The 25,938-nt window shown below is 34.4% G+C and overlaps 1 protein-coding gene across 1 annotated transcript in view; it reads right to left on the reverse strand.

The window, feature by feature from the left end:
- Window positions 1-389: 389 nt before the first annotated feature.
- LOC136029326 (calcium-independent protein kinase C-like) overlaps window positions 390-25,938 on the reverse strand; it is a 43,281-nt gene continuing 17,732 nt past the window's right edge. Inside the window, exons 5-13 of the mRNA XM_065707600.1 lie at window positions 23,650-23,734; window positions 22,375-22,514; window positions 15,731-16,075; window positions 14,287-14,412; window positions 12,306-12,460; window positions 10,796-10,934; window positions 5,092-5,280; window positions 2,308-2,454; window positions 390-612 (exon numbers count right to left, since the gene is read on the reverse strand). Coding sequence (XP_065563672.1) covers window positions 451-612; window positions 2,308-2,454; window positions 5,092-5,280; window positions 10,796-10,934; window positions 12,306-12,460; window positions 14,287-14,412; window positions 15,731-16,075; window positions 22,375-22,514; window positions 23,650-23,734 — 1,488 coding nt within the window. The 3' untranslated portion in view covers window positions 390-450. The remainder of the gene's footprint in view (window positions 613-2,307; window positions 2,455-5,091; window positions 5,281-10,795; window positions 10,935-12,305; window positions 12,461-14,286; window positions 14,413-15,730; window positions 16,076-22,374; window positions 22,515-23,649; window positions 23,735-25,938) is intronic.

Genomic DNA, 25,938 nt, shown 5'->3' on the forward strand with positions numbered 1-25,938 from the left:
ATCCGAAATTTGCACTATATGGAATTTTTTATTACTATTATTTTCTTTTTTCATTAATAATGTACTGTGTGTTTTACGTTCTTAGTCATTCCTCCCAGAAAGAGAGGATAAAAATCTATCACGATCGAATTACAAAGAGGAAAATATAAATCTCAGAAATACTCACATTCACCATTAGTGTAAGGTGAATGTCGTTATTCTTTGGTGGAAGTCAGAAATAAGGATATTTAGCAAATGTTTCGGACATACACCAAGCGACTATGTTTTGTTGACATTCAACAGATTTTGGACATTCATGGTAACATATTATAATTATATATATATATATATATATATATATATATATATATATATATATATATATATATATATATATATATATATATATATATATATATATATATGTGTGTGTGAATTATTAAAAGAGACATCTAATGTAAGGTAAATTATCTAAAGTACAACACGATTTAGATGATAGTCAGGATTAATAAATGAGAAACCTCTAAATTCCTCCTGATTAATAGCTCGAACAACGTCGGGATTGATCGGAGTTAAAACTGGGTCTTCTTTGGTAAATTCCGAGTCAAAATTGACGGTGTCTTTCTTATTTTTCTGAAAAAGAAATTGCTGTATAACTCATTGGAATAACAATAGTAATAGAGTCTAAGAATTTAATTAAGACTAAAGCGTAACCTATTACATTTTTATTAGTTCTTTGTGTATCTCTATGGATTCCATAAAAAATCGAGAATTCCATCGAAAAATCATTTAGAGTTATTTCTGATTTTATTTAACATATTTTAAATTTCACCTTTTTTACCTGTGTCAAAATTACTGTGATCTTCGCGAGCACACCTTGTGCACTTAGAAGCACAACTTTAGAGGAATAAAAATATTTTTTAAATAAAAAGAGTTTTTGAAAAAAAAAAAATAAGTACATATCATTTTTACCCATGTCAAAACACCAATTATCGTGATCTTTGCGAGCACATTGTTTGGCATTTGGAAACGAGAAATAAAACCAATTTCCATTAATAAAAAAAAAATTTAGAAAAAAATTTAGTATTTCGTTTTTACTGGCCATTGAGACATATCTTAAATTAAAATCCGAAAATCACTGAAAATACGTCAAAACCAACCTTAAAATAAATTAAGAAACAACAAGTAATAAATGTGTTACAACAGCGTACGGTTATTTTTCAGAATAAAAAAAGGATGTAGCATAGCGTCTTCCTCTATTTTAGTAGTTCAAATCTAACCCAAGGTGTAAAAGAAACACATTAAGAATAAAGATTAGCAACGGCTACATCCTAGTCCAAACAGTTAGATAAAAGAAATCCCAAACAACATAAGAATTTGGCGTAAATGACGAATAGCGTACTGTACAAAGGATTAGTAGTATCTTGTCATTGTCAAAGTGCAGTTTTATGAAAGCGTGAGTCACCTGGCATTCTGTCTAGTTCGTTTCAAATTTAATTAAATCTGTTTTGGGAAGGCAAAAAAAAAAATAATAAAAAATACAGTGGCCAGTCACCATTGTAGAGATTTCAGTTTTCCACAATTTTCGTGAAAAGTGTTATTCCTCAAATACCTAAAGTAGCTTAACATTCAAAGCAACTCGTAAGGTATTCGTAGAAACGAGGCAACAGAAACTCGTCATGATTAGTAGTTTTGTTGGTTTGAATTACTGAGTTGTCTAGAAGACAAACAATACTTTTTTAAAACGTTCGATGAGAAAATATTCACATCTCTTGCATTTTATCAATGAATATTTTATTTATTTACTTGCTAAAGAACTTGTAGAGCCACAGCCATAAAAGGAAAGAAACTAAACACATACTCTTTTGGGAAGACTGGAGGGAAACAGCAAGACCCCTTCCCCAAGATAAGGAATTTCAAATTCCCTTACCCCCTCCCCCCAAGAAAAACTCCCTGAAGGTTCCAATTCGATCAACCAGCCGAAGGAAAAATCAGGGTACAGTTACCAAATTAAAAATAAATTTGTCACCTTATAATGACAGGTACACCCTGTTCAATTATCTTCAAACTATGTATTACTCACTTGCCTTGAGGCATACAAAAACTTATGCTTCCTCAGTTTATCATAAACTGACATAAACTTGCATTACTAAGTAATCAGATTAGTAACAGAGAACTGCCAAATATATAAATTATTATTTTCAAAGCTACAGCTATTTTGAAATTTGAAGAGGAGAATATGTAATGAACGAGTCTCTTTTCATTATGATTGGATTAATAAGTACTTTATAAAGCAATAAAAGAGAAAGCATATAATAAATTTCTTACGATTCTTGGTTTGAAAGGTGGTTTAACCTTTCGAGCCTCCAAAGCTTCCCAGTCAATATCTCTAAAAAAGGCATGGTTTCGAATGGCAACTTCTCCACCGTGAGCTTGAACACAGCCCAAACGTTTTGCAGGATTCTTCGTCATGAACTAGAAAACAAGAAAGAAACTACAGAAAAGCATCAGGAAGAATATTGAAATATTAGAAAAAAAAATCTCAGAAAAAGAGAAAAAATAAACAAGAGACTATGACAGAGCGTCAGCAGAAAAATTCAACATAAGAATAGAAAAGCTTAGAAAGACAAAAAAAAAGGCTCAGAAAAAGAGCAAAAAGAAAATTGAAATTGTAACAAACTATCAGAAGGGAAATTGAAATGTGAGAGCAAAAAAAAAACAATACTCAGAAAGAGCAAAAAAATGAACATGAAACTATGGCAAAGCATAAGCAGGAAGTTGAAATATGCAAGCAGAAAAAAAGCTCAGAAAGAGAGCAAAAAAACAACAACAAGAAATTGCAGCAAAGCGTCAGCAGGGAAATTAAAATATAAGAGCAAAACTAGATTTACGTTGCTTGGGCGACGTGAGGTGTTGCAGCCCCTTTTGTTCGGCTTCGCCGAGCAAAGTGTTGCAAGAGCAACACTTTGGGTTTGTTTCCTCGCTTCGATTAAACACTGAAGTTGTTAATCTGTAAGGATCTTAAAATAAACAAATCTCCTACATGTCTTACCACTGGAACCAATTGGTTTTACCATCAAATACACCGAAAACAAATAATAGGCACACCAACAAGCAAAAATTGTGAACCCCTCATTTTCGAATATGATTATGAGCTAACAGCCGACTGTTGCTTAAAGCTCTTCTATATGTCTTACAATTGGTATCGCCCTATTTTTTGGTTTCAATGTGTACCTTACTACTGAAGTTGTAAACTTTCAAACTGATTTATCTCATGAAGGAATTTTTCTAAAAAAAAAAAAAAAATGGATGACATAACTTTGATCAGCTTATCAAGAGCTATCGACTGCCGTCGAAAAAAAATCTATCTGTTTTAGTTCAAAAATTGACTTTTTTGCCGTAGGCCAAGTTTCTAATGTCATCACTTAGAAAGGAGCAAAGGATGAACTCTAATTTCTTTAGCAATGAGAGCACTTTTGAAGTTTAAGGGGCACGTCTGATGCACATCTCTACTGCAATCCCAAGTGAAAACAACCGAACGATAAACCCAGCTGAAATCAAGGACAGAAATGGGTAGAAACAGTAGATAACAGCACTTTCGGACCTAGGGGAAAATGCCACTTTTTGTTTCTGTAAATTTTTCTATTTATCACTCAAAGAAGATATATTGGCTGTGGGGCCGGGGAACTGCCGCATATATTTGACACTTATAGATTTTAGTCCATCTTCAATTTGAAATTGGTGCCTGCCTGCTTGCCTGCTAGAACGGAGCTTTTCACTCGAAAGTAGAAACATGGTTTGATGAAATGAAAGCTTGACTGAATAACTTCAGATAGTTCTCTCTGACATAGGCTATAAAACTCCACTTTACTTCACACACTATAGGCTCTGGCTCAAGGACAAGCAAAAACTGTCCTTTTTGGCCCCAGGCAAGAGTTCTATGAAACTTTCCAAAATACAAAGTCATATTCATCAGTCCGACCTAAGGTCCACACTTTCCATAAAAACCACAGAGGTTAGACCCTTCCCACTTAGACCCTCCACAAAAAAAAAAAAACACACACACACACACATGACAAAACCAAAGTGTTGCTCTCGCACACAAATAAAAAACACTGCTCAGAAAAAGAGAAAAAATGCACAAGAATCTATGGCAAAGTATCAACGGGGAAATTGAAATATGAGAGCAGAAAAAAGGCTCAGAAAAAAACAGCAAAAAAAAGAACAAAAAAATAGCAAAGTATCAGCAGTAAAATGAAATATAAGAACAGAGAAAAAATATACAAGATGCACTGACAAAATCAGAATATCTGTGTTTATTTCTGCAAATAAAATACATATGTAAGGATGACAAATTTCGTCAAACAGGTAGAAACCTAATTTAATCTTTTGAGACGGATATTAATAATTAAAACAATAATTAGAACAGTTCAATAGGTTATGATTGTTGCTGGAACAGCTTCCCCTTAATTCTGACAGTCAATGAAATACCCATTCAATTTTGATAGCCAATCTGAAACTTGAAAACATTTAAATCAAGTAACAATTATTTCCATCCTCCCCATAAAAACAAAAGAGATACAAAATGAAAAGTTCAATCCCAGTTAAATAGAAATAAATATTCATTTCTAAATATATGCATTTCCCTTCCAAAATTTGATCTAACAGCATTTCAATTTGTTTTCACCTTCCAAAAAAAGTTTTTCCGCTTAAGTCAATTGGGGACCCCAGTTAAAAAGGAATAATTAATACAAGTAAATTTATAGTAAAAAGTTTTCCTGATTATAATTTTTATTTTTTCTGGGGAGGGAATTTTGAACTTTATCATAACTGTGCACTAATTATATTAGTTACTGAAACTTAACGTATAATCTCAGAAATATTTTTTGCCTTAATTGAATTTATAACATATAACAGAATGTACGCAGTTCTACAGAATACACACCCTTCTTATAATTCTGGATTATAGCTTAAAAAACATGGAAGCCCTACTTGAATGTGTTTTGAGTGATAGCAGATTTATATATTTCAGAGCAAGTAAGGTGCTGAGAATAAGAATCCAATTACACCGCTACTTACCCTACCACTGCCGCTTACTACACCACTACTTACCCCTTTAAGAATAGAGACGGCTTCTTTACTCAACCATACAGGATAGAGTACATCATCATGTAAAATTGACTCGAAAAGGTCATCTTCATTATCAGCTTCAAATGGTGCTTGTCCAGCCATCATTTCATACATAAGGACACCAAGAGCCCACCAGTCAACAGTAGCACCATAGTCAAGTTCTTGTAAGATCTGCAAATAAACACCGTATTCATAGAAATAAGCAGAAAAAAATGAATTCAGTTTTGCACAAATGTTATGTTTAACACATGAAGATTTTGAAACTACCATCCACAAAAATGGTAATAAAACAGGTTCCGAGGGCAGAGTAGCTAGAGATTGGCACCTGCGCTATGCAGACCTCATTGATTCAGATGACATCTTTTTTCATCGCCTTTAAAGTTTCTAACCCAAGCCGAAAACTCGATGGTAGTACTGAGGCTTAAAAACCTTATAAATCGCTATTATTATTATTATTCGTGGATGATACCCCCTTTTTTGTCGCCAGGTATATACAAGAATTGCTGGACATATAATATCTCCAGCAAATCCTGCTTCCTACAATAGAAAAGGGAAAATATTATAATGACAGCACATCAGCAAGTTAAAAGTGAACCCCGAAGGTACTCGCTCAGCATGACAGTCATTATCCTCAGTGAAAGCAGTTAGAAAGTTTGCAATAAGTGTGTAATCAATAAAAAGTCAGTCAAATACCATCAGATTACTGAAGACCAAGTGTCAAAAATTTTCAGGGCATACTGAGTGTATTTTTTCCAAGATGGTGAAAAATTGCGCTTGAAGAAAACTGCAAAACTTTTTTCCGCGCAACGCGTCTTACAGCTATTACATTTGTTTTGGTCAGTTTTAAGAGTACTTTTCTTTTTAGACTTATTTTGATGTTTTCGTCATACCTTTTTGGCTTTTCAAGGCTTGAAAAGTAATTTTTTGACATTTAATCTTATTAGTTCACCCTTGTATTTACTACTATTTCTCTATTGAATCTTGTACTTTTATATCCGTCTCAAGCCACTGTCAATCAGCAAAATGCAATCATTTAAATTGCTTCGACTTTTTTTTTAGACAGACATGTAAGCAGATTCCGGTTATATCACGTACTTAATTTTTTCATTATTTTTTTTATGTATAGTTAGCTTTGAGTTTCTACTAGCAGTCACCCCATATCATAGTTAAAGTGTTAGAAACCTACGTCAATGTAGGAGACCATAGATGGTAAGTAATCGCTTTTGGTTTTCTAAGCCGGATTTTCTGCTTACTATAAAAGGTATAATTACTGGAAAAGTGCATTACAAAGTTGAGAGGCTAAATTGAGTTGCTAACGAGTCTTTACATAAGATATTATGACTAGTGATTTGCTTGATCAACTTTTTTTTAGCTTTTTATAAAGCTGTTTTAGGGAAGGGACTTTTTATTTGGTGAATCCATATAATTATGGATATCATGGTACACTAGGAGTGGAATGTACAAACCAAAGCATGAAGCAACTCGTATTTTATTTTGAGAAAATTGTAGGTATATTTAGTTATCAAAAGAATTGATAAATAACATTATTTAAAGGATACACTCATGGTCACCTTTGCTTCAAGTACATCATGGCCACCTTTATACTCAAATGTCTTTTAAAATCCTCTCTTGTATGTTGCATAGCTTTTCATCCATTCCACATGGAGAGGGGGCTTTCCATTTCAGATATTTTACATTAACCTCCCCCCCAGCCCACCTCTCCACAGGAAGAATTAAAAAACAGTGACCATTTTTTGGGAGAAGGCCCAGAAGCCAAAATTTGATTGCATTGTTATCTCTGATATGACGATCACAGTGCAAACTGGTGGGTTGTCACCTATGTGGTTACGTTTGTTAAATGAGTGTCTGGAAAGGAGAAATCACCTCCCCCTCCCTATCCCCTGTAAAAGCAGTTTTTGGAAGGGTCCTTATGGCAAATATTTGCTTGCATTATTGCTTGATTAAAGCCAGTCGTAAGAGACAATGGTGGCTGCTTTCTCTGTGTCATTATGCTTGCCTAATGAATCTCGGGGAGGGGGAGTCACCTGCCCCACATGTAGGATGTTTTCAGGGAGAAGTCTATTAACGCTTTGCTTGCATTGTTGTTTCTATTATGACAGCCATGATTGACACAGGTGGGTAAAAGGATTTTTATTAGTGAATCTAGAATAAGTTAGTATGAAAACCAAGTGAAAAAAATGTAAAAAAAAAATAAAATAAAAAGAAAGTATGAAAAAATTTATGGGACGTTCCTCACGAAGAGCAAAAAAAACAATCTTTACTGAAAATTTTTCTTTGAATTTTTTTATGTTCTGATAAATTTTCTTAAAAAAAAATAATTTGCTAAAAAAAAGAGCTAGAAAAGGATTTGAGGATAGAACCTCCAAGGAATTTTTGATGTTTGAATTATTTGCTATTAATATTTGTGTTTTTTTTTTTGTAGATTTATGTTGAAATTTGAGCTAAACGAAAGATTGACAGAAACAAAAAAAACTACTACATTTTTCACCTGGAATCCAAATGTATAACTTTCTCGCCGCAAGACATATTGGATGCTTCTGGAACTTATACAACAGGAGAGCCTAGGTCCCTTGAAAATCATATCTTTACATCCTCAGTTCAACAAATATCTCAAGCAAAATAATTTAACATTCTTTACATAAAAAAGAAAGTCTATGGTGAACTACAAGTAAAAGACAGGTGAAAAACTTGGCTTGTTTATATCGAAAAGGTTTTTTTTTTTCAAAGATATTCAGCATTGATACCATATCTTCTTTAGGATCTTCAATCTTCTTATCACCTAAGCATAGTTAATTAAGCCAGTGGAACTACATTTATCAAAACAAATCAAGGGCACCAGTTCACAGAGAAGTAGAAGGAAGGTCAGGTTGTTTTTTACTTAAAAGAATAAAGACACAATCTCCTCTATATAACCTCTCAAAAAATTCTTATTTCCCTTAGATTTTCGCTTATGACATCCTCCCCCCCCCCGTTCGGGGGCAACCTACATTTCGTTTGTTCCTAGACGGTTGCCCAACAAGGATGACCTTGGGCAACGTCAACCTTCATCAAGCGAGCATTCCTTGTTATCTCACTCTTTCTCCGATTATAGCCCAAGAAACATCGACTGACCCACTTTTTTCGTACAGTTTACTGTTTGAGAACAATCATCCAAAAAAAAACAAAAAGAAAAACAAAACAACTAAAAAACAGCTAGCAAACACTTCTCATTTTTCAGAGTCCCCAATCTTCAGAGCCATACTTGACCACAGTCATTACTGCAGTTTCCAATATTCTAATCTTGGTGCGCAGACTTGGCACCTTCCTGTTTTTCCAAACTTTTATCAACTATAAAAAACACCTTGGGCCTTGGCTATCCTATTTTTAAAATCTTCACTGCATCCACTGGTTTTACCAATAGTACCACCTGGGCAAGTAAAGATGTCCACCTGATCGATCTTTTCGTTACCCATTGTCACCTCTTCGTTTTCACTTATTTATAGTCTTACTGACTTAGTATTCTTGACGTTAATTTTCAAACCTATTCTTGCACCCTGAGCACACAAAACCTTTAAAAAGACTCTCATTTTACTAACACTTATATCCAGGACGTTTAATTATAAGCATAATCAAAGTCTAGGAGAGTTTCTACTTCCCCGATTGGTTCCTTGTTCTCCACTGTCTTTGCTGGGATCCTTAGGACAAAGCCCATCAAAATAATCCATATAAATGGGATAGGACGTAACTCTGCTTTTTTAAATTTTGATGAGGATAAAACAGATTTTATTCTTGGCAGTTCCTTGGGTTCCTTGCACTTTCCCTTTGGCAGAAAGCTTGGTGAAAATTTACACCAACAGCTCCGTAAAAGACTACACAAGTAAATTATCAACTCCATGAAATTCAGAAACAATGCAGAAACTTTTTATTCCCCGTGAACCCCTCAAGGTATGGTAATTCTGGCCAGTTTTGTCTTTTCAATGAATCAGATTTCATAACCAGTGTAAACTACTTTCCAAGGTCGTTCAAGGAGGACAAAGAAAGTAAAAACTATATCCATAAAGGATACAGGAGCACCAATTGGGGGTAGAGACTCGCCTATATTTTAACAATACGTTTTTTGTAAGTCCATTAGGAAATCGAAAAAATATGCACAGCTCTTTTTTCACCTTCATCAATAAGATGAAAAAAAAATGATCCCTCCCTTCCCCCTGCACTTTCGTGATTGATCGTCACTGAAGGGATGCATGAAATATCACTACAGAAACACACATGTCTCGGTGGATAGAAATAAGGAGGATATCTTTGTAAGCTCCAATCCCGACGAATGGATTCACACAAAGAATAGAGATGTTTCATCAAAAGAAAAAAAGACTTGAAAGAGGTCAAGTAAATCAAAATCATGCACGAGATTGGCTGTATTAAAGAAAATACATAGGATTTATTTTCAATCGAATTTCAAACTGAATATAATTTTATCATTTTTTTTTACTTGGTCCCCATTTTACTATCAGTACTACTAAAAACTCACTGCAGCACCAAGCCGCCGTAGGCTAGCACAACTACACACGCTCCTCCTCCATCCCAATCTACTCAAAACCTCCCTCTTTTAACCCTCCTAGGAAGTTCCCGTTTTCTTCAAACCTTTCTTTATGAAATCCTCCCATCCCCAGACGACCTGCTTTCCGTTTAGCCCTAGAGAGTTGGCCAAAAAGGACAACCTTCGGCAATCTGTCATCTTTTACCTACAGAACGTGCCCTGGCCATCTCAATCTTTCTCTCATCATAGCCCTAGAAAGCGGGATTGAACCACATTTTTCGTAGAGCCTACTGTTTGAAATACGGTCAGTCAGCTGGGTACCTAGAGCAATCCGTAGGCAATTTCTCTGGAAAACATCTAGGAAATCTTCATCCGCTTTTCGGGGCACCCATATTTCAGAGCCATATTTGACCAATGTAATCACTGTAGCTTCAAATATTCTAATCTTTGTTTGCATGCTTATCTTACTATTCTTCCAAACTTTTCTCAACTGTGAAAAGCACCCTCAGCCCGACTATTCTACTTTTGACATCTTCACTGCTCCCACCGTCTTCACTATTTCTACTACCAAGGAAAGTGAAGCTGTGCACCTGTTCAATCTTTTGATTACCCAACGTCACATTTTCATCTTCACTTATTCCTAGCCTTAGTGACTTAGTCTTCTTAACATTAATTTTATAACCTATTCTAGCACCCTGAACTTGCAAAACCTCTAAAAGTTCATTCATTTTGCTTACACTTTCATCTACGATCCTTAAATCACCAGCAAAATCTTGGTCCAGGAGAGTTTTTCCTCCCCATTTGATTCCGTGGTCTCCCATTGCCTTTCCTGTGCTCCTTAAGACAAGGTCCATCAAAATGATTCGTATAAAGGGGACAGAACATAACGTTTTTAACTCCTGATTTAATACCTCAAACAAATATCAATAGAATTCAATTTAAATTATTAAAACCAGTTTTTTCATTTCTTCGTGTTTCAGTTAGCTCTTCCATTTTTTAATTTTGTATTTTGAATGTTTTATTTATATGATGGTATTGTGAAAAAATTTGTTAAATAACTGATAAATCAATAAAAATAATCTGCCAAATAATATTTTAAGGTGTAAATACCTTAGAATAATAAATTACTTTAAAAAAAAAAACACTCACTTCTGGGGCTATGTAGTCAGGAGTTCCACAAAAAGTTGAAGTGGTACTACCACCCATTATATTTTCTTTGCACATTCCAAAATCAGCCAGCTTACAGTGGCCATCTGCGTCCAGCAATATATTGTCGAGCTTCAAATCACTGAAATTAAACAGCATAAAAACACCCAATAAAATTCAGTTCCTCGGAAGAAAAAAGATAGCAAAAATACACTGTTCTATAAACTAACCAGCAAGATCACCCGGTTAATTATAAACACCTAAACACAAATTTGTGCTCATATTCGTACTCTTCCCCTTTTTGGGCTTCCTTTACAATCAGCCTATATGTTGACTGATTTCGCTAATAAGTCATAGGAAGTATATTTGCAAATGTCTTTATTCTGCTAATAGACATGTTGCTAAATATTTTTTTAAATAAAAAAAAATAAATAAAAAATCAACTTAAAGTAAGCAGCAATGTTAAAACTTAAATCAAACATAAATTATTTCGTATATAAGGGGATCTGTCCCTTCCTACAGCCTCGCTATTTACACTAAAGTCTTAAAAGTTCTTTAGAAATACTTCTGATTCCAATTCAGCGACTCTTTTGTTTCAAGAGTCGTTCTTAAACATTTATGACAGATATTAAAACTTTAGCGCTAAGAGCGAGGTTTGAAGATGGAACAGCACCCCTCATATTCGGAATAATTTCTGCTCGTTTGAAGTTTTAATGTTGCTCCTTACTTTCGGTTGAAACTTTTATTTTTTTTTTATTTAATTTCCAACCATTTATTCAAACCACGCGAGGAAATCCCCCCCCCTGCATGATTTACACAAGAAAACTTCCCCCAGAGAATCTCTTCCCCACGGAAATTTCTCCTGTGGAAAATCCACCCCGTAGAAGATACAACCAAAGAATTCCCGTACATTTCCAAATAACAAATACTGTGTGTGAACGATGGGTAAACTTCTTAGCTTACAGTCGTTTTCCCAGGGACTATGGGCGTCATATTAATATTCAATTATAGTAGAATCTAAATCTTGACAGGTTCAAACTAAAACTATATTGATTTTTTTTTTTAGCAGTTATCTGGACTTGTTAGCCATTCCAATACTAACATTTATTTGCATATTGTCTAGGAGCGAAAAACCGGGCATGGTTGAGTTTTTTTCTAGGAGGAAAAGCAGGACACGAGAGAAGTTTGTAAATACTTCAGCACACCCAGCTCAAAATCTTCCTCACATTTTCATCAGTTCAGCATTTCAAACAATTTGGCTGCTACAACACTAAGTGTAGTACTCCCAAAGAAGGCCACATGGTTCAGCCTCACAAAAAATTTACTAAAGTAATCTCTTTTTTAACATAGACAAATTCTGATGAATTTAGACTTCAAAACATTGAGGTTTTTACGTGTTTGAGTAAAAAAAAGGGGGGCTATGCTGATGAAGTTTTTAGCTTTCAAAACTTGTTCAGGTTACTACATCCAAATTAGCTATTCTAAGACTGAGTAGTTAAAATTACAATCTTACCGATAGATAACACCATATTTATGTAGAAACTGAAGAGCGCAAGTGACTTCTGCTGCATAAAAACGAGCTCTGGCTTCATCAAACTTCCGGGCACGTTGAATTTGAAACATCAAATCACCACCGTTTACGTACTCCATGACGAAAAATAGTCGATCCTAGAAGGTAAATAAGACTTTAGATCTAGCAGATATCCAATTTACAGGATCTTTTATATATAACTTGGTCAACCGGAGGACTTCGGATCTAGCCAATACCCAACTTACAGCAATCTTTTATATATAACTTGGTCAATTAGTTTAGAGTATAATTTTAAACACCAGGAAGGATGAATAGCACTGTGGGAATCATAGATATATTAGATTTACAAGCAAAAGCTCACCTCGTGGGCTATCCATAACTTCCCACTTAGGCCTCCAATTCACGAATATACTTGGTTCATAGTGAGCTCTGCCTTGGAAAATAGGTCCCTGTTTGCTCGGGTGGTGCTTAGTCCTTTGATCCACACCTATAACTATTAAGCAGGTTTGGCTGAATTCCACCATAAGCCTAGTAATAATTCCCTATCCTAAGTGAGGAAAGGTTAGGTACGGACCCCAAAAGCGTGTAACAATAAGCCTAGCTCTGAGTTCTCATCGCGTTTGATTAGAATCCAACGCCCCCTAATGATAACTGAGCTCATGAAGCTCCTATAAAAGTCAACATAAGTATTGCACGAATCGATCACTTTTTTCACTTAGATCACTTAGAAGCTCCTATAAAAGTCAACATAAGTATTGCACGAATCGATCACTTTTTTCCAATCGATAAAATCGACACTTCCAGCCACTACTGTTTTAGATGGACAACCCCTTCTACTGTTCAATGTTCTGAAGACAAGAATGTAGCATATTTACTCCCCCAAACTGAGAAATGTCAGGTCGTGCCTACACACTCCAAAAACAACAATTAAGACAATAACTTTTGTTTCCCCGTAAGTTTGCTATATATCTGAAAATGCCTCCTGGTAGATGCGCAAATGACAAGAAACCATAAAAAAAAACTACTTCTCCCCCCATACAATATCACACCTATGCTTGTTTGTCTACTTCTGAGCCCAATCTTTTGTATACGATGGAATTTCTAGAAATTTAATCAAAATTAAAGGTTTTACTGAAAATTAAATGAGAATCCAAATTTGGGTTTCCGGGTTACACTTTCTAGGATCATTTCCTAGAAATCTAGAAGAGACAGGATATCTTTTCTCAGATTTCGACGAGACTATTCCAACTTCTATATGAGTAAGACATTATGAGGTCGCGAAGAAGTTCAACCCTCAGAGCAATGAAATTTTCCTTTCGTTTCTTCTTATACTTTTTTGTTAATAAAAAAAGAAAAAAGGATGAAAAATCAGTTAAATTTTTCAGAGGAACTTTTCTTCTTCGCTTCATGATCCCAATATGGGAAAAAAGCTTTGCATTTCCATCTTTTACTATTACCAAGCAAAAGATCGGAAGTAACAATACAACAAAACCAAAGCTAAGAAAGTAGCATTGTAGCTTAGCAACAGAATGATATTTCAGAAAGGTCTATGAAAAAAAAGATTAAATTTTCTTTGCTCATATAAATTTATAGCTTATATAACTATTTAAAACGTTATTAATTACTCTCCAATTTTCCTGTTTTTTTTTCCAAGTGTGATTCACCATTGCTGAAAAACAAATTTTTACCAATTAAATAATTTTGTACAAGCTCTTACCCCTACAAAAGGTAGGGTCAAGTCATTCAGACGATTTAAAAACATGAAGACCGGTACTGAGTTAAACTATGAAATATATACTGGGTTTAGGTTGTAATTTCCCTTGTGTCGCGTAAATTACGTAAAGTTAACTGGTCTATTAGATAAAGTCTGCACAACAGACATGAACGACAGTGGTATGAGCACTGAAGATGAGATATTATAGCTATTCTAAAGCCCAAAGATTAAGAAAAAGTAGACACTTACAGGAGTTTGAAAACACGAATGAAGTGCCGTAAGAAACGGGTGTTTGGCAGCAAGAGCGAGTATTCTTTTTTCGGTCAAAGTGCACTCAACATCATCGTCTTGTATTATTACGTCCTTTTTGAGCACCTATAAAAAGTTAATAATCATTAAAATAGTGTAATTTTGTCGATACCTAAGCCCCATCCATTCAGAAACTTAAACTTTAGCCGAGTTGGTATTATCGTTTTAGTAGAACTAAACACTATTCAATGTTGTTATCAATGCCTCGGGCAATAGAGCAATATCAAACATAGAAGTGCTAGCAAATATACAAGAACTATATTTTTGGAGCCTTTTCAATAATATACTTAGAGTTTTTGTCATACTACTGTCATCTTTCTTATGGTGCAATTTTTTTGTAATGTTCAAGATCGTGATATATAGCGTCAAATGAAATATATGAAAATATAATGGTAATCAGTTTTAAAATGCTCCAAAGTCATATCTGTTTACTTTCTAATTGCTCAAACTTAAGGATTAATTGACACAATAAATTGTTTGAAATCATTTGTTTTTATTGAAGGTTGTGCATACAATAGCAAGATGAAAATGAGCACGCAATGAGCTTTGGAGTTTAACCACTGAAAATGAAAATGATTGGTTTAAAATACACACCAAAAATATCTTTGAGACAAGTGATTGGATTAAAAGATACTTTAATCTATTTTCCTTTCTTTCCTAAATCATGATAAGAATAAAGCTCAAAGAAAAAAAAAGTGAAATGTCTCTTTATATATGTGTTGGTTGTGTATAATGTCGTTTATCCACCTAATTTAGGGGGTGAGGGCAAATGTACTTTTCAAAATACAGAGGGGGCGATTATATTCTTGTTTTTTTCTCTTGAAAATGAAAAAATTCATTTTCAATGAATGTACCAAAAGAAGGTATTTTCAAAATCTGAGGGGGGGGGGAAGGATGAGGAGGAGGAGGAGGAGGAGCTAAATCTATGGAGAGGGGGGCAATTTCATCTCCCCTCAACTGACGTCACTGGCTATACGCAAGTTTAACTCCGTAAATAGGTTTACCTCATAATATTTGTATGCATTTGGTTTTAAATAAGTCTAACTCAGTCCTTGTTTCATCTCCATGAACGCGTTCTATTGTAAGAGGAAACAAAAGGAAAACAGAAGCATCTACCTGTAAAGCTAGCAGAAAAACAGTAAAAATACGTTCAAAAATAAATCTTTAAATGGGCTAATATTTGGGACGTCTCTGGACATCTAAGTATAAAAAAAAGGTTGTCGCAAATATAAAGTGGCAATTTAATGCTTTGTGATCGGATTATTTAGTTGTGAAATATTTTCTATGGGCAAAATACTCTTCAATACTTTTGATATTAGTTTATTATTTATATTAGGAAAATAATTAACTAAATTCATAAATTATACAGTATAAGGAAAATTACCTTAACTGCATAAACTTCATCTGTTCCTTTTTTCTCAGCTAAAAGAACCCGACCAAAAGATCCTTTACCAAGTACTTTAATAAAGCTGAAATCCTCCATGCTAAGCGACTCTTCTGCTCTCTTCTGTTCCATCTTTGGCTCTTCCTTCTCTTTAACCGGTATATCTTTCATTTTGTTTTTCAAACGATCTTCCATCACTTTTTGGGCTTCAAGACGAAGATGAATTTCTTCGTCATTGCCCACACCAGGCTGATTTACTTCCTCAGTTTCAATAATAATAGAGCCACTAAGGGAAATATTTGTTGTACTTGTCATTTGAGACATACGAGAATCATGAATTGATATCTAAAAAACAAGATAGTTGTGAACTAGAATTAAGAAGAATCCAACAGAATTTATGCCTGCATTGCGTCTATCTAGAAGTAAGGAATATTAAATACACAATAAAGGATTAGAGTAATCTTTCAACAGTTTCTTAATATGTACACATATGTCCAAAGATCCGGCTAGGCATTTCAGTCTAGAGTAAGAGTTGAGGGTAGCCAACTAATTAGGGGATGGGTTTACTGTCTTCAGCCCAAAACTAGCCTTACACTGAAGTTGGAGGATTTTCAAGAGGGACAGTTAGTTTTGCATTTGAACACCGCCCCTTCCAGCTATATACTAGTTACTGTCTGCTTGAAATTTCGATACTATATTCAACTTCGAAGTTATACTACGACACAATTTTTTTCTTTTACTCTTCTTTTGTGAGTGATGTAGCATCTTTATATGTTTATATGTTTTCTTTTGATTTAGTTCTTAGTTGAATCATATGTCTTCCCTCTCTTTTACAGGCCTAGCAGCCGTAGGGGGATTAATCCATTGTATACTTAATTAGTCATGAATAAATATTATCTTTTAAAAACAAAATGCGAATCAAACTATTCTTCTCAAGCATTACTTTGTTTATGAATATTATTTCAAACTAGCTGTTGGTGTGGCGCTTCGCGCCACACCAACACCTAGTTGGTGGGGGCGCTTCGCGCCCCCAAAACCCCCCGCGCGCGTAAGTCGTTACGCGCCATTGTAGTTGTGTCCCTGTGTCCCACCTGTGAATATATATATATATATATATATATATATATATATATATATATATATATATATATATATATATATATATATATATATATATATATATATATATATATTTAACAACGTTCTTCGCTGTCCCATTGTCTGTGCATATAAATAGATTGTCAGGTTTACCGACTCTTGAACATGCAACATATAATTGTCCATGGGAAAACAGTCCGTATTCAGATCTATACCGCATTTTTCTAATGATTGCCCTTGGGCTTTGTTGATGGTAATTGCTAATCGAATATTCCCTGTGTCCCCGTCGTCATTTATATATCCCCCATGTGCCCTTCCGGCGTCCCCGTTGTAGTTGTGTCCCGGTCGTCATTTATATTCCCTGTGTCCCGGTCGTCATTTGTGTCCCGGTGTCTCGGTCTGTAATTTCTCTTTGAGTGTCCCGGTCGTCATTTATATTCCCTGTGTCCCGCTTGTCATTTGTGTCCCGGTGTCGCGGTCTGTAATTTCTCTTTGAGTGTCCCGGTCGTCATTTATATTCCTTGTGTCCCGGTGTCCCGGTCTGTAACATACGATAGATCAATTGTGTTGTAACTTTGTTCACGATCCCATTCTACACATGTAGGAATAGAAGCAGTACGATTAGGATTAGGTTTGGGAAGGCATACCCAAATGCTTGAGAAGTTTGTTTGCAATAGATAAGCACAAATCTTCAATCATAACTAAAGTGCAGTTATAAATTTCTGTTGTAAAGTCCAAGGTCATATCTGACCTTTCTAGCCGTATTCGGTGGAGTATATTCTCGGCCATTTGCGATTTGTATTTCTCCCATAACTCTGTAGGAGATGAAGGAGAGCAACTTTTGCCGGAAGACAAGGGCCGTAATGTCATGTCTATGAACCGGCGACTGTCCAGGATGTAAAAGCCGTTGTATCTAATCCCAAGATAGATTATATATAAATGTAATAAATGACGAATCATTAATCTATAGGCATAATATTTCATTGCGCTGCATATCTTATCCATTTCTTTGTTAGTGGCTGGATTTATCAATTTAATATTAAAGTGATAGCCGTCGGCTCCATCCCAAATAATGATAGGATATTGTAGGGCATCGTAACATCGATGAGTTTAATAAAAACTTCTCTTTTAAACGCCTTCTTATATACTTATAATGACGTCATATACAAAGCCTTTGACGTAATATACAAATCACCGACCATAACGATTGCCACTTCATTGATAGTTGCGTATCAGTATGCATCAATTCGATTGCTTTTTTGAACAGAAGCACTAAATTATTATTTATGTGGAAAAGATGTTGCAACTGGGAAACGATAGTCCTTTCAACGTCGTTTTTTTTATGATCGGTATCACTTTCAAGTTGTTTGGTTTGTTTTACCTTGACTTGTCTTTCGTCACTATGAAATATATATCACCGAACCTTTGTTTTTTGAACTAAAATCTGGTAGGCATTGATGACCTTATCCAAGTCAAAATCCCAAACCCAATCATCATCGCTATCATTTTCAGTTTTGATACGTTTTGACTCTCGCTGTCCAGGTTGTTTCAGGTTGCTCTTGTGATTCCTCGGCATGCTTTCTTTTGGTGATTTCTCTTTGAGACGCAAGCCTGTTTTCCCGTTGTTGTTGTGATTCCTCGGCACGCTTTCTTTTCATACTTTCTCTATTAGCCGCATGCCTGTTTTCACGCTGTTGTAGTGATTCCTCGGCACGCTTTCTTTTCTTACTTTCTCTATTAGCCGCAAGCCTTTTGGCATTAGCTCTTTGAGCAGCTTCCTCGGCTGTTTCTTCTTAATGACGTCATATACAGTCGACAAACATGACGTCAGTCGACAAACAAACATGACGTCCGTCGACAGTCGACAAACATGACGTCAGTACACAAACAACTTATTTATATATATATAGAAGATAGATAGATAAGGCACAGGCACTTCCTCTGGAAAATACTAAATGATTAGAAGACTCCTCATCAAATAGAACATTTCAAATTCTAGTACCCTTTTACAGACAGCAAAACTGGTACTTCAACAACAAATAGCGTCTTCAACCATTTTACATCACAAACTGAACCAGATATGGCTATATACCCGTTAGCGCAAATTATGAGATGTACAAGCATTCAAAAGATACGAAAATTTCTCATTATGAGATCTTTCATGCCACAATGACAAGCTACCAAAGGGAAGTAACTAGAGTTTCAAAACATATTTCTAAAATCAATCTATATTGAACAAGAATATCAATTAATTGGTTTTTAGAGTAATAATATAAAAAAAAAACACTAAGCAATCAACAACACCACTTTTAGTCTATTTGGGCCATAGATTATAAAAAAAAACAAAAAAAAATAAACGTTTCAACACAAAAAATAGCATTAACCACCTAAGATGCATTATTTAATAAAGTTGAAATAGTATTGCAGTGTTATAACTGATGTATAGAGCAGTAGACATCTTCAACTGACAGGAAAACTAAGTTTATAATTAAAATAGAGACAAAATTATTTACAAGATAATAATATTTTTTTTGCTCTTTCATTAACCAATTGATTTCAAAATATTTATCAAATGAAACCATTCAAAATACGCCTTGTCCCATCACGAACAGCAAGAAATCAAAAGAATGGCTTCAAACCCAAGTTTGCTTCACGCAAAAAAATAATTGTATAAAAGACTAAGAAACCTTCAAATGCAAAAAACAACAAGTCCTTTTTTTATAAATAACGCTCATTTTTGGCGCAAGGACAACAAATTTGAGCCGGAAGGAAGAGGGTTGAGAGAAGCAGCCACCCATTCTTTCCCAATTGAGACTTTCTCATATAAACATGAAGATCAACGGTAATACTTTTAAACAAAGAGAGAATACCAGGTATAGTCCTCCTTTCTAGGAGAATTGTCCTATCCTAAAATTTCAATCTGTTCCAAATTATTTCTAATGGCTGGTTTGCACGCTTTGTTTCTTTTGAATAATTGAAGTCATTATTTCAAATTGATTCAAGTTCCGTGATCGAGTAAGCAATGATGAACTCCGCAACGTTATACCACCAACGTTATGATTTAGCCACTATAATTAAACAAAGAATACTCCGATGGCTCGGCCATGCACTTCACCATAGCGCATCTTCGTCAATACAGCCCTAAGATGTACTCCTCTTCTGGGATGGAAAAAAAACAACATGGAGGACAGAAGAAAACGGGCTCGCCTGCATCAAGGCAGTCCTAGACTCACTCAATGGCTTCAAGAAGTTCGGACGAAGATGTGATAAGTCTTGGCTCATAAACGACCAAGACTCTTGGCTTACCACAATGACAAAGCTACTGGATACCAGAGAGAGCTGAGATACTTGAGTACTACTTAAAATACGAAAAATTAAAAACAAAAATTAGCATTGTATTGGCAAAAAATTTAGAGTACGATTCTCTGTACTGTATGCTAAATGTATTTTCACTTTTGTTCTGTTTTTCCTTCTTTCATTATTCTTTCATTTTTATTTATTTAGTCTTAATTTAATTTATTTATGCGCATTCTCTTTTAATCTTTTTGCTTTTATATTTGTCTTTATCACTGATACAAATTAACATAACCTTATTTTTGTAGTAATTTATTCGTTTATTTGTGTAGATTTTCTTTTAACGTTTTACTTGTTAATATCTGCTAAAGAACAAGTTAAACCCTTAATTAGCAATCACATTGCCCAAAAATTCACCAGGCTAGAATTTCTACCAAGTTGTGTTCTAAAAAAAAAGATAAAAGAAGAGCTTTAGTGGGTTACATGGTGGAAATAGAGAAACCTGTCATTAATGGATGAGTGATACATGCCTTAAAAGGAAACATAAATTTCTATGAAGGTAAGCCAGTGAACATTCCTTTTTAGAAATGAAATAGAAAAAAATATAACAAACCAAAACAACGGCTTAAAGTCAGGAGTACATTTTTTTAGTAAAGAAGAAAATGACCGAATGTTTTCCAATTATTTTGCAATTTCGAGTTTTTTTCATCTTTGCTAAATACCCAAAATGTTAAAGGGATTCTGCAGTTATTTTTACTGCACCTCATAAAACCTATTTAAGTTGATAGTTCAATTTACAAGAACTTGGTTGAGTAACTTGGAAGCAGCCTCTCACAAGCTTACATAATAGCTGCTTGGCATCGCTAATACTTTCCCTTTTTTCGCCATAGTACAAATTTTTAAACCTGTGCCTTTTTTAAACACATTCTCTGAGATTGGGTGTAGTCAATTAAGTACATTCTTGTGGTATACAGAGTTGTCATTAAGACTGGAAATGGCTAATTTTAGATTAAAAATCCTGAAAGGGTAACTGCTTGCATCTGTCCCATTTTAATACTTTCCAATATAGGACAAGGTATATAATCAAGGTTTCAGTAAAGTACAAATCTGTTTTATAGGCTTAATTATTCTAGAGCGACAGGTCTTGATATATTTCTGTAGAGTTCTTCTGTTGTCGCAGTGTTTCAAATTCATATTATATTACCATGACCAATAAAACTACGTCCTATTACGAGGTTTATGGGGTTTTCAGTTAATGTTTGAAAGGACATTCCATTGTATATAAATTGAAGTGCCTTTTTATTGAGTTTCACCGGTGGCGGTTTTTTTTCTCGCGAAACTTCGATAAGTAATTAGTACATCTGACACTTAACGCAACACAAAAAATATTAATCTTTGATTTTTTTTCGAAGAGTAGCTTTTACAATGTTCTCGAGCCAATTATTTTTTCGGGAGCAAAATATTTGAGGCAGTTTTTCAGCAATTAAAAATCAAAGAGTTACTAATCATGTCCGACAAAGCTGATTTCCATTCAAGAGAGAGATGAATTGACCAACTATTTACGCTAAGACAAATTCTTGAGCAGCAAAATATAATCCAGGAAATACACGATTAGTGGGTTTATAGGCTTCATAAAAGCACTTGAAACAGTCCTGAAATGTGGCTTATTGAAGGCTATGAAGAAAGGCAAAGTATATAATAAACTGATGAAGTTAATGAAAGCATGCTGCGATAATAAACGCACTAAAACCCATGCTAACAGAGATCTATGCAAAAATATCTTGACAGAGCGTGTGTAAGATAGATGTTTTGTGTTCTCTTACCCTTTAACTTGTGATTAACTGAATAATGTCAAGATCCATAACAGGGATCCAAGTTGTCCTTCATTGGTTTGGCTACATAGACGGCGCTACTATTCTATCCAGAAGCGTCACAAAAGCACAAGCAATGCTCACCAAGGTAGCAATCATTGCTCAATTGGATCTTAAAAACGCATCCCTAAAACAATCATCCTGATGTCCAGCATGTCAAATTTGTTTAGTCTGTGTACTTTCAAGAGAGAGAAATCGAAATGGTGAGCCAACTTGCTAATCACTGACTGAAAGTAATGGAGACAGCTTGAACAAAGTTAAGATTCAAATCGTATCTTGAAGAACTATTGGCCGACCTTAATTCCTGCCTACGCCTGAAGCGTCTAAAGAAGTTGTTGAAATATCCCACAATTAATTTGGTTTTATAAAAAGTCAACTTACCTTCTTGGGTTTAGCAGGAGGGTTGAGATGTTCGTTTTTCAACCCCATTCCTTTGAGTATCTCAGCAAGTTGCTTTGTGTCAATACCACAGTTATTCGCCACATTTTTCTGACAGCGAATATGTACGTTCATATTACAAACTAGAAAAAAATAATGAAAACAAGTTTTTACAATAATAAAATGGTTATGATGGGAAACAGAGAACTTCAATTATTTATAACCAGCTAAAAAGGATATAGGGGAACGAAGAAAATGGATTAGTTGAAAGGGTTTTACAGGACCAAGAAATACAAGCATGGCAGGCTTAGCGTTCGCTTTCGAATCCACTGGGTCTTTATTGTCGGTCGAAGGAGATTTGGGGTGAAATTTTATTTTTTAAGGTGGTTTTGAATAAAACTGAAATAAAGTTATTAATTGAAATGAGGGCTGATAGTTTGCCCCTGGGCCAAAAAAGAAAGTTTATCGGGAGGGAATGGTCAAAGGCTGGTCCCTATTTTTGTCCTATGTGTGGAGGTTTAGATTTAAGACACTCAAAATACTAGAAACACAAGAACTAAAACTAGAAACACTCAAAATCAGTCTTTTTAAATTTCACTTTATTCTGTAATTCATCCATTTTCTACTGACTATGAGGAAGTTGAGGCTTAATTCTATACAGAACACGATGGTTTAATTAATAAAAATTTGGAGATATATTGGGTAATGAATAGGAGATCATACATCAATTCTGGAAAATCTCTAAGTTCCACTTACTTGGCTAATTTTTTCGAAATATAATAGGGAAGCGATTTTTTACCAGCCTAGCAAACTTAGCCCTTTCATCTTTGACCAAATGTAAAGCAAAAGCAAAAAAAAAGAAAAAAATCAACACAATTAATATTTAGATTTTGATGTTAAACAATCATTTTATTGGCTCTAGATTTAGGTTGTTTTTTCTTATTAGTTCCCCACAGTTTTTCCCGTACTTAGTCATTTTATAGGCTCTATATGTTAATTCTTTTTTCTCTTATTCGCTTCCAACAGGTTTTCCCACATTTAGTTTTCTTATTGGCTTTAGATGTTTGTCCATTTTCTCTCTTTTTAGTTTCCCAAACTGAATTATTTTATTGACTCTAGATGTTGGCCATTTTTTCTATTATTAGTTTTCGATAATTTTCCCACCCTTTATTATCACTTTCCACATCAATTTCCCAAATGTAATCATTTTAATGGCTCTAGATATTAGTTGTTTTTTCTCTTATTAGTTTCTCACTTAAAAAAAAATATAATAAAAACCTGAGCATTGTAGCCCTTGTTTGAAGAGTCCATACAAAAGTGATCCACAATGGTCGCAGAATGTGAAGCGCTTGTAGTTGTGAATCTAAAACGAAAGTTTGAAAAAAATTAGCCTTCGAAATAGGTCACAGATTAATATATCATAACTTTCAACTTCCTCATTCTCCACCTACAGATGAATTGAAACAGGCGACATTGACGAATAATGTGAAGTGACATGTAATACTTATTTGCTGTTGCTTCACTTGAATATAACTTAGTAAAAAATAGTTAAAAAACAATATTTTTGTTTTTATTAAAAAAAAAACAATTTATCATGCATTAATTTCCACCATTCCGCTGATAAGAAGCACTTTAGGACAATCACCTGGAGAAATCCCTTAGGAAATATTCCGCAAAGATGGAACCAGTCTTACAAATCCAGAGGAAATTTGTGAAGAATTTGCAAACCGTTTTTCGACAGTTTTATGGAGAGTGCAAGAGTCGATTATAAGCAAACCAGGCGACCAGACTTTTCAAAATTACCTTCCTAAGGAGTTGGAAATCTCTTTAAATCGTCCCCAGCTCAGGAATCTGAGGTTCGAAAAATATGAAATAATTTGGATCATCATATGAAGAATATAGAAACTTTAATGATTTTAAAGGAAAATTGGAAGAAAAATTATACAGCAAGTATGAATTTTAGTTTTGTTTGTTTAGGAGGAGATTCGATTTAAATTAAGTTGTTATTCTTTGTTGGTTGGTGAGTGTGACCTCACAGCATGGATGTGGTATGTAGTTGCTGCCCCTGCAGTATTATTATTATTATTTCTTTTTCCTTTCTTTCTTTTCTCTTATTTTTCTTTCTTTCTTATTATATTGAATTTAAAAGATGTTATATGTATGTGTTTTGTACCTGATTCACCCCATGTCAGCCGTTTGGTTTTGAGTGAATCATATCAATTTTTGTATCTAAATTATTGTTAAAGTTAAATAAATATATCAATCTCAATAGTAGCTAACCAGAGGGCACCAAGGGGTGTCAGAAGACCTGAATCCAACAGAACTGTCACATATGTTTACAGTGCTGTCATGCTGCTTTTACTCTACTTCAAAGCAGAAGTAATCCAAAACAAAAAAAAAATAAGGTAAATTACTATAAAACAGTAAAAGGGACTTCCAGCCGGTGAAGACGTTTCCTTGACTTGGGAATAAATAACTATTGACCATTTTTTCAAGTAGGAAAGGAAATAAAAGTATGGCAAACGATTTTTCATTCCTGCCTAATCGTTCATGTAAACCATTATTCTGCTGTATATCAGCAGAATAATGGTTTATTTTATTACTTTTGTAGAATAATAAAGGTCGATTACTTTTGACCTTGTCTTCGGCACAATCCTTTCATTAATTGTAAATATTTGAATTTAACAGCTAATTTGACTTGATTTAAAGTTTTTTTTTTTTTTTTACAGTATTTGACTTAGAATGCAAATTCGGCAATGCTTTGTTTTAGCCTGTGATTTTGTTTTATCCCCCACCCTTTCTGTTTTTGCCATTAATCGCATAAAGTTAATTTTATTTCCTGCACTTGGACCTTTTTTCTCTTTCATTTGCGTTAAATTTTTTCTTGACGATTTTTATGCTTGATTGATGTTTCTTCTACTTTTGTTCTGCTGTATTATTTATTTCTTTGTTTTGCTGTTTCTTTTTAGAAAATATGAAGCGAATTCGGCTCTATTAGAGCTTGTGATAGCCGTTTGAAAATAAATATTATCTCATTATCTTATATCAGTACCTTCTGTTTCATTCAATTACTTCCTATCGTTGTCCATTAGACAAGAAATCATTTCTGAAGAGGAAAATACAACAGCCTCAACAACACATCCTGTTCTGTACTTAAACATTCTTTCGTCATAGCACACCTACTATATACTGCCAATTTTCCAGATGATTCTAAAGATCAAATTATATATAAAAAAAAGAAAGGAGTTGAAAATCTAAAACTGATTAGCTTATACAGGTCTAATCGAAAAGTATTGAGACTGGTAAGATTAATCGTAAACCGGCTTGAGTATGAACTTGCAAGTACTATATTAACAAAACTCTATGTAATGGGAAAATGTATTAGACATAGATTAGATTAAAAAATGTCTCAGTCGGCTTCCTGGTGAGATTGAGTAAAGGGCGTTTTTAGACCCTGTCGGATTTCATTATAGAACAACGAGCGTGCATTAGATTGCACACGTCAGATTGCTCACGTTTTTGAATGATTTAAAAGACTTGAATAGGGTAGAACAACAGTTGCAAGTG

Source organism: Artemia franciscana, chromosome 7 (assembly GCF_032884065.1).
Source record: "Artemia franciscana chromosome 7, ASM3288406v1, whole genome shotgun sequence".
In the NCBI taxonomy this organism is placed as follows: domain Eukaryota; kingdom Metazoa; phylum Arthropoda; class Branchiopoda; order Anostraca; family Artemiidae; genus Artemia; species Artemia franciscana.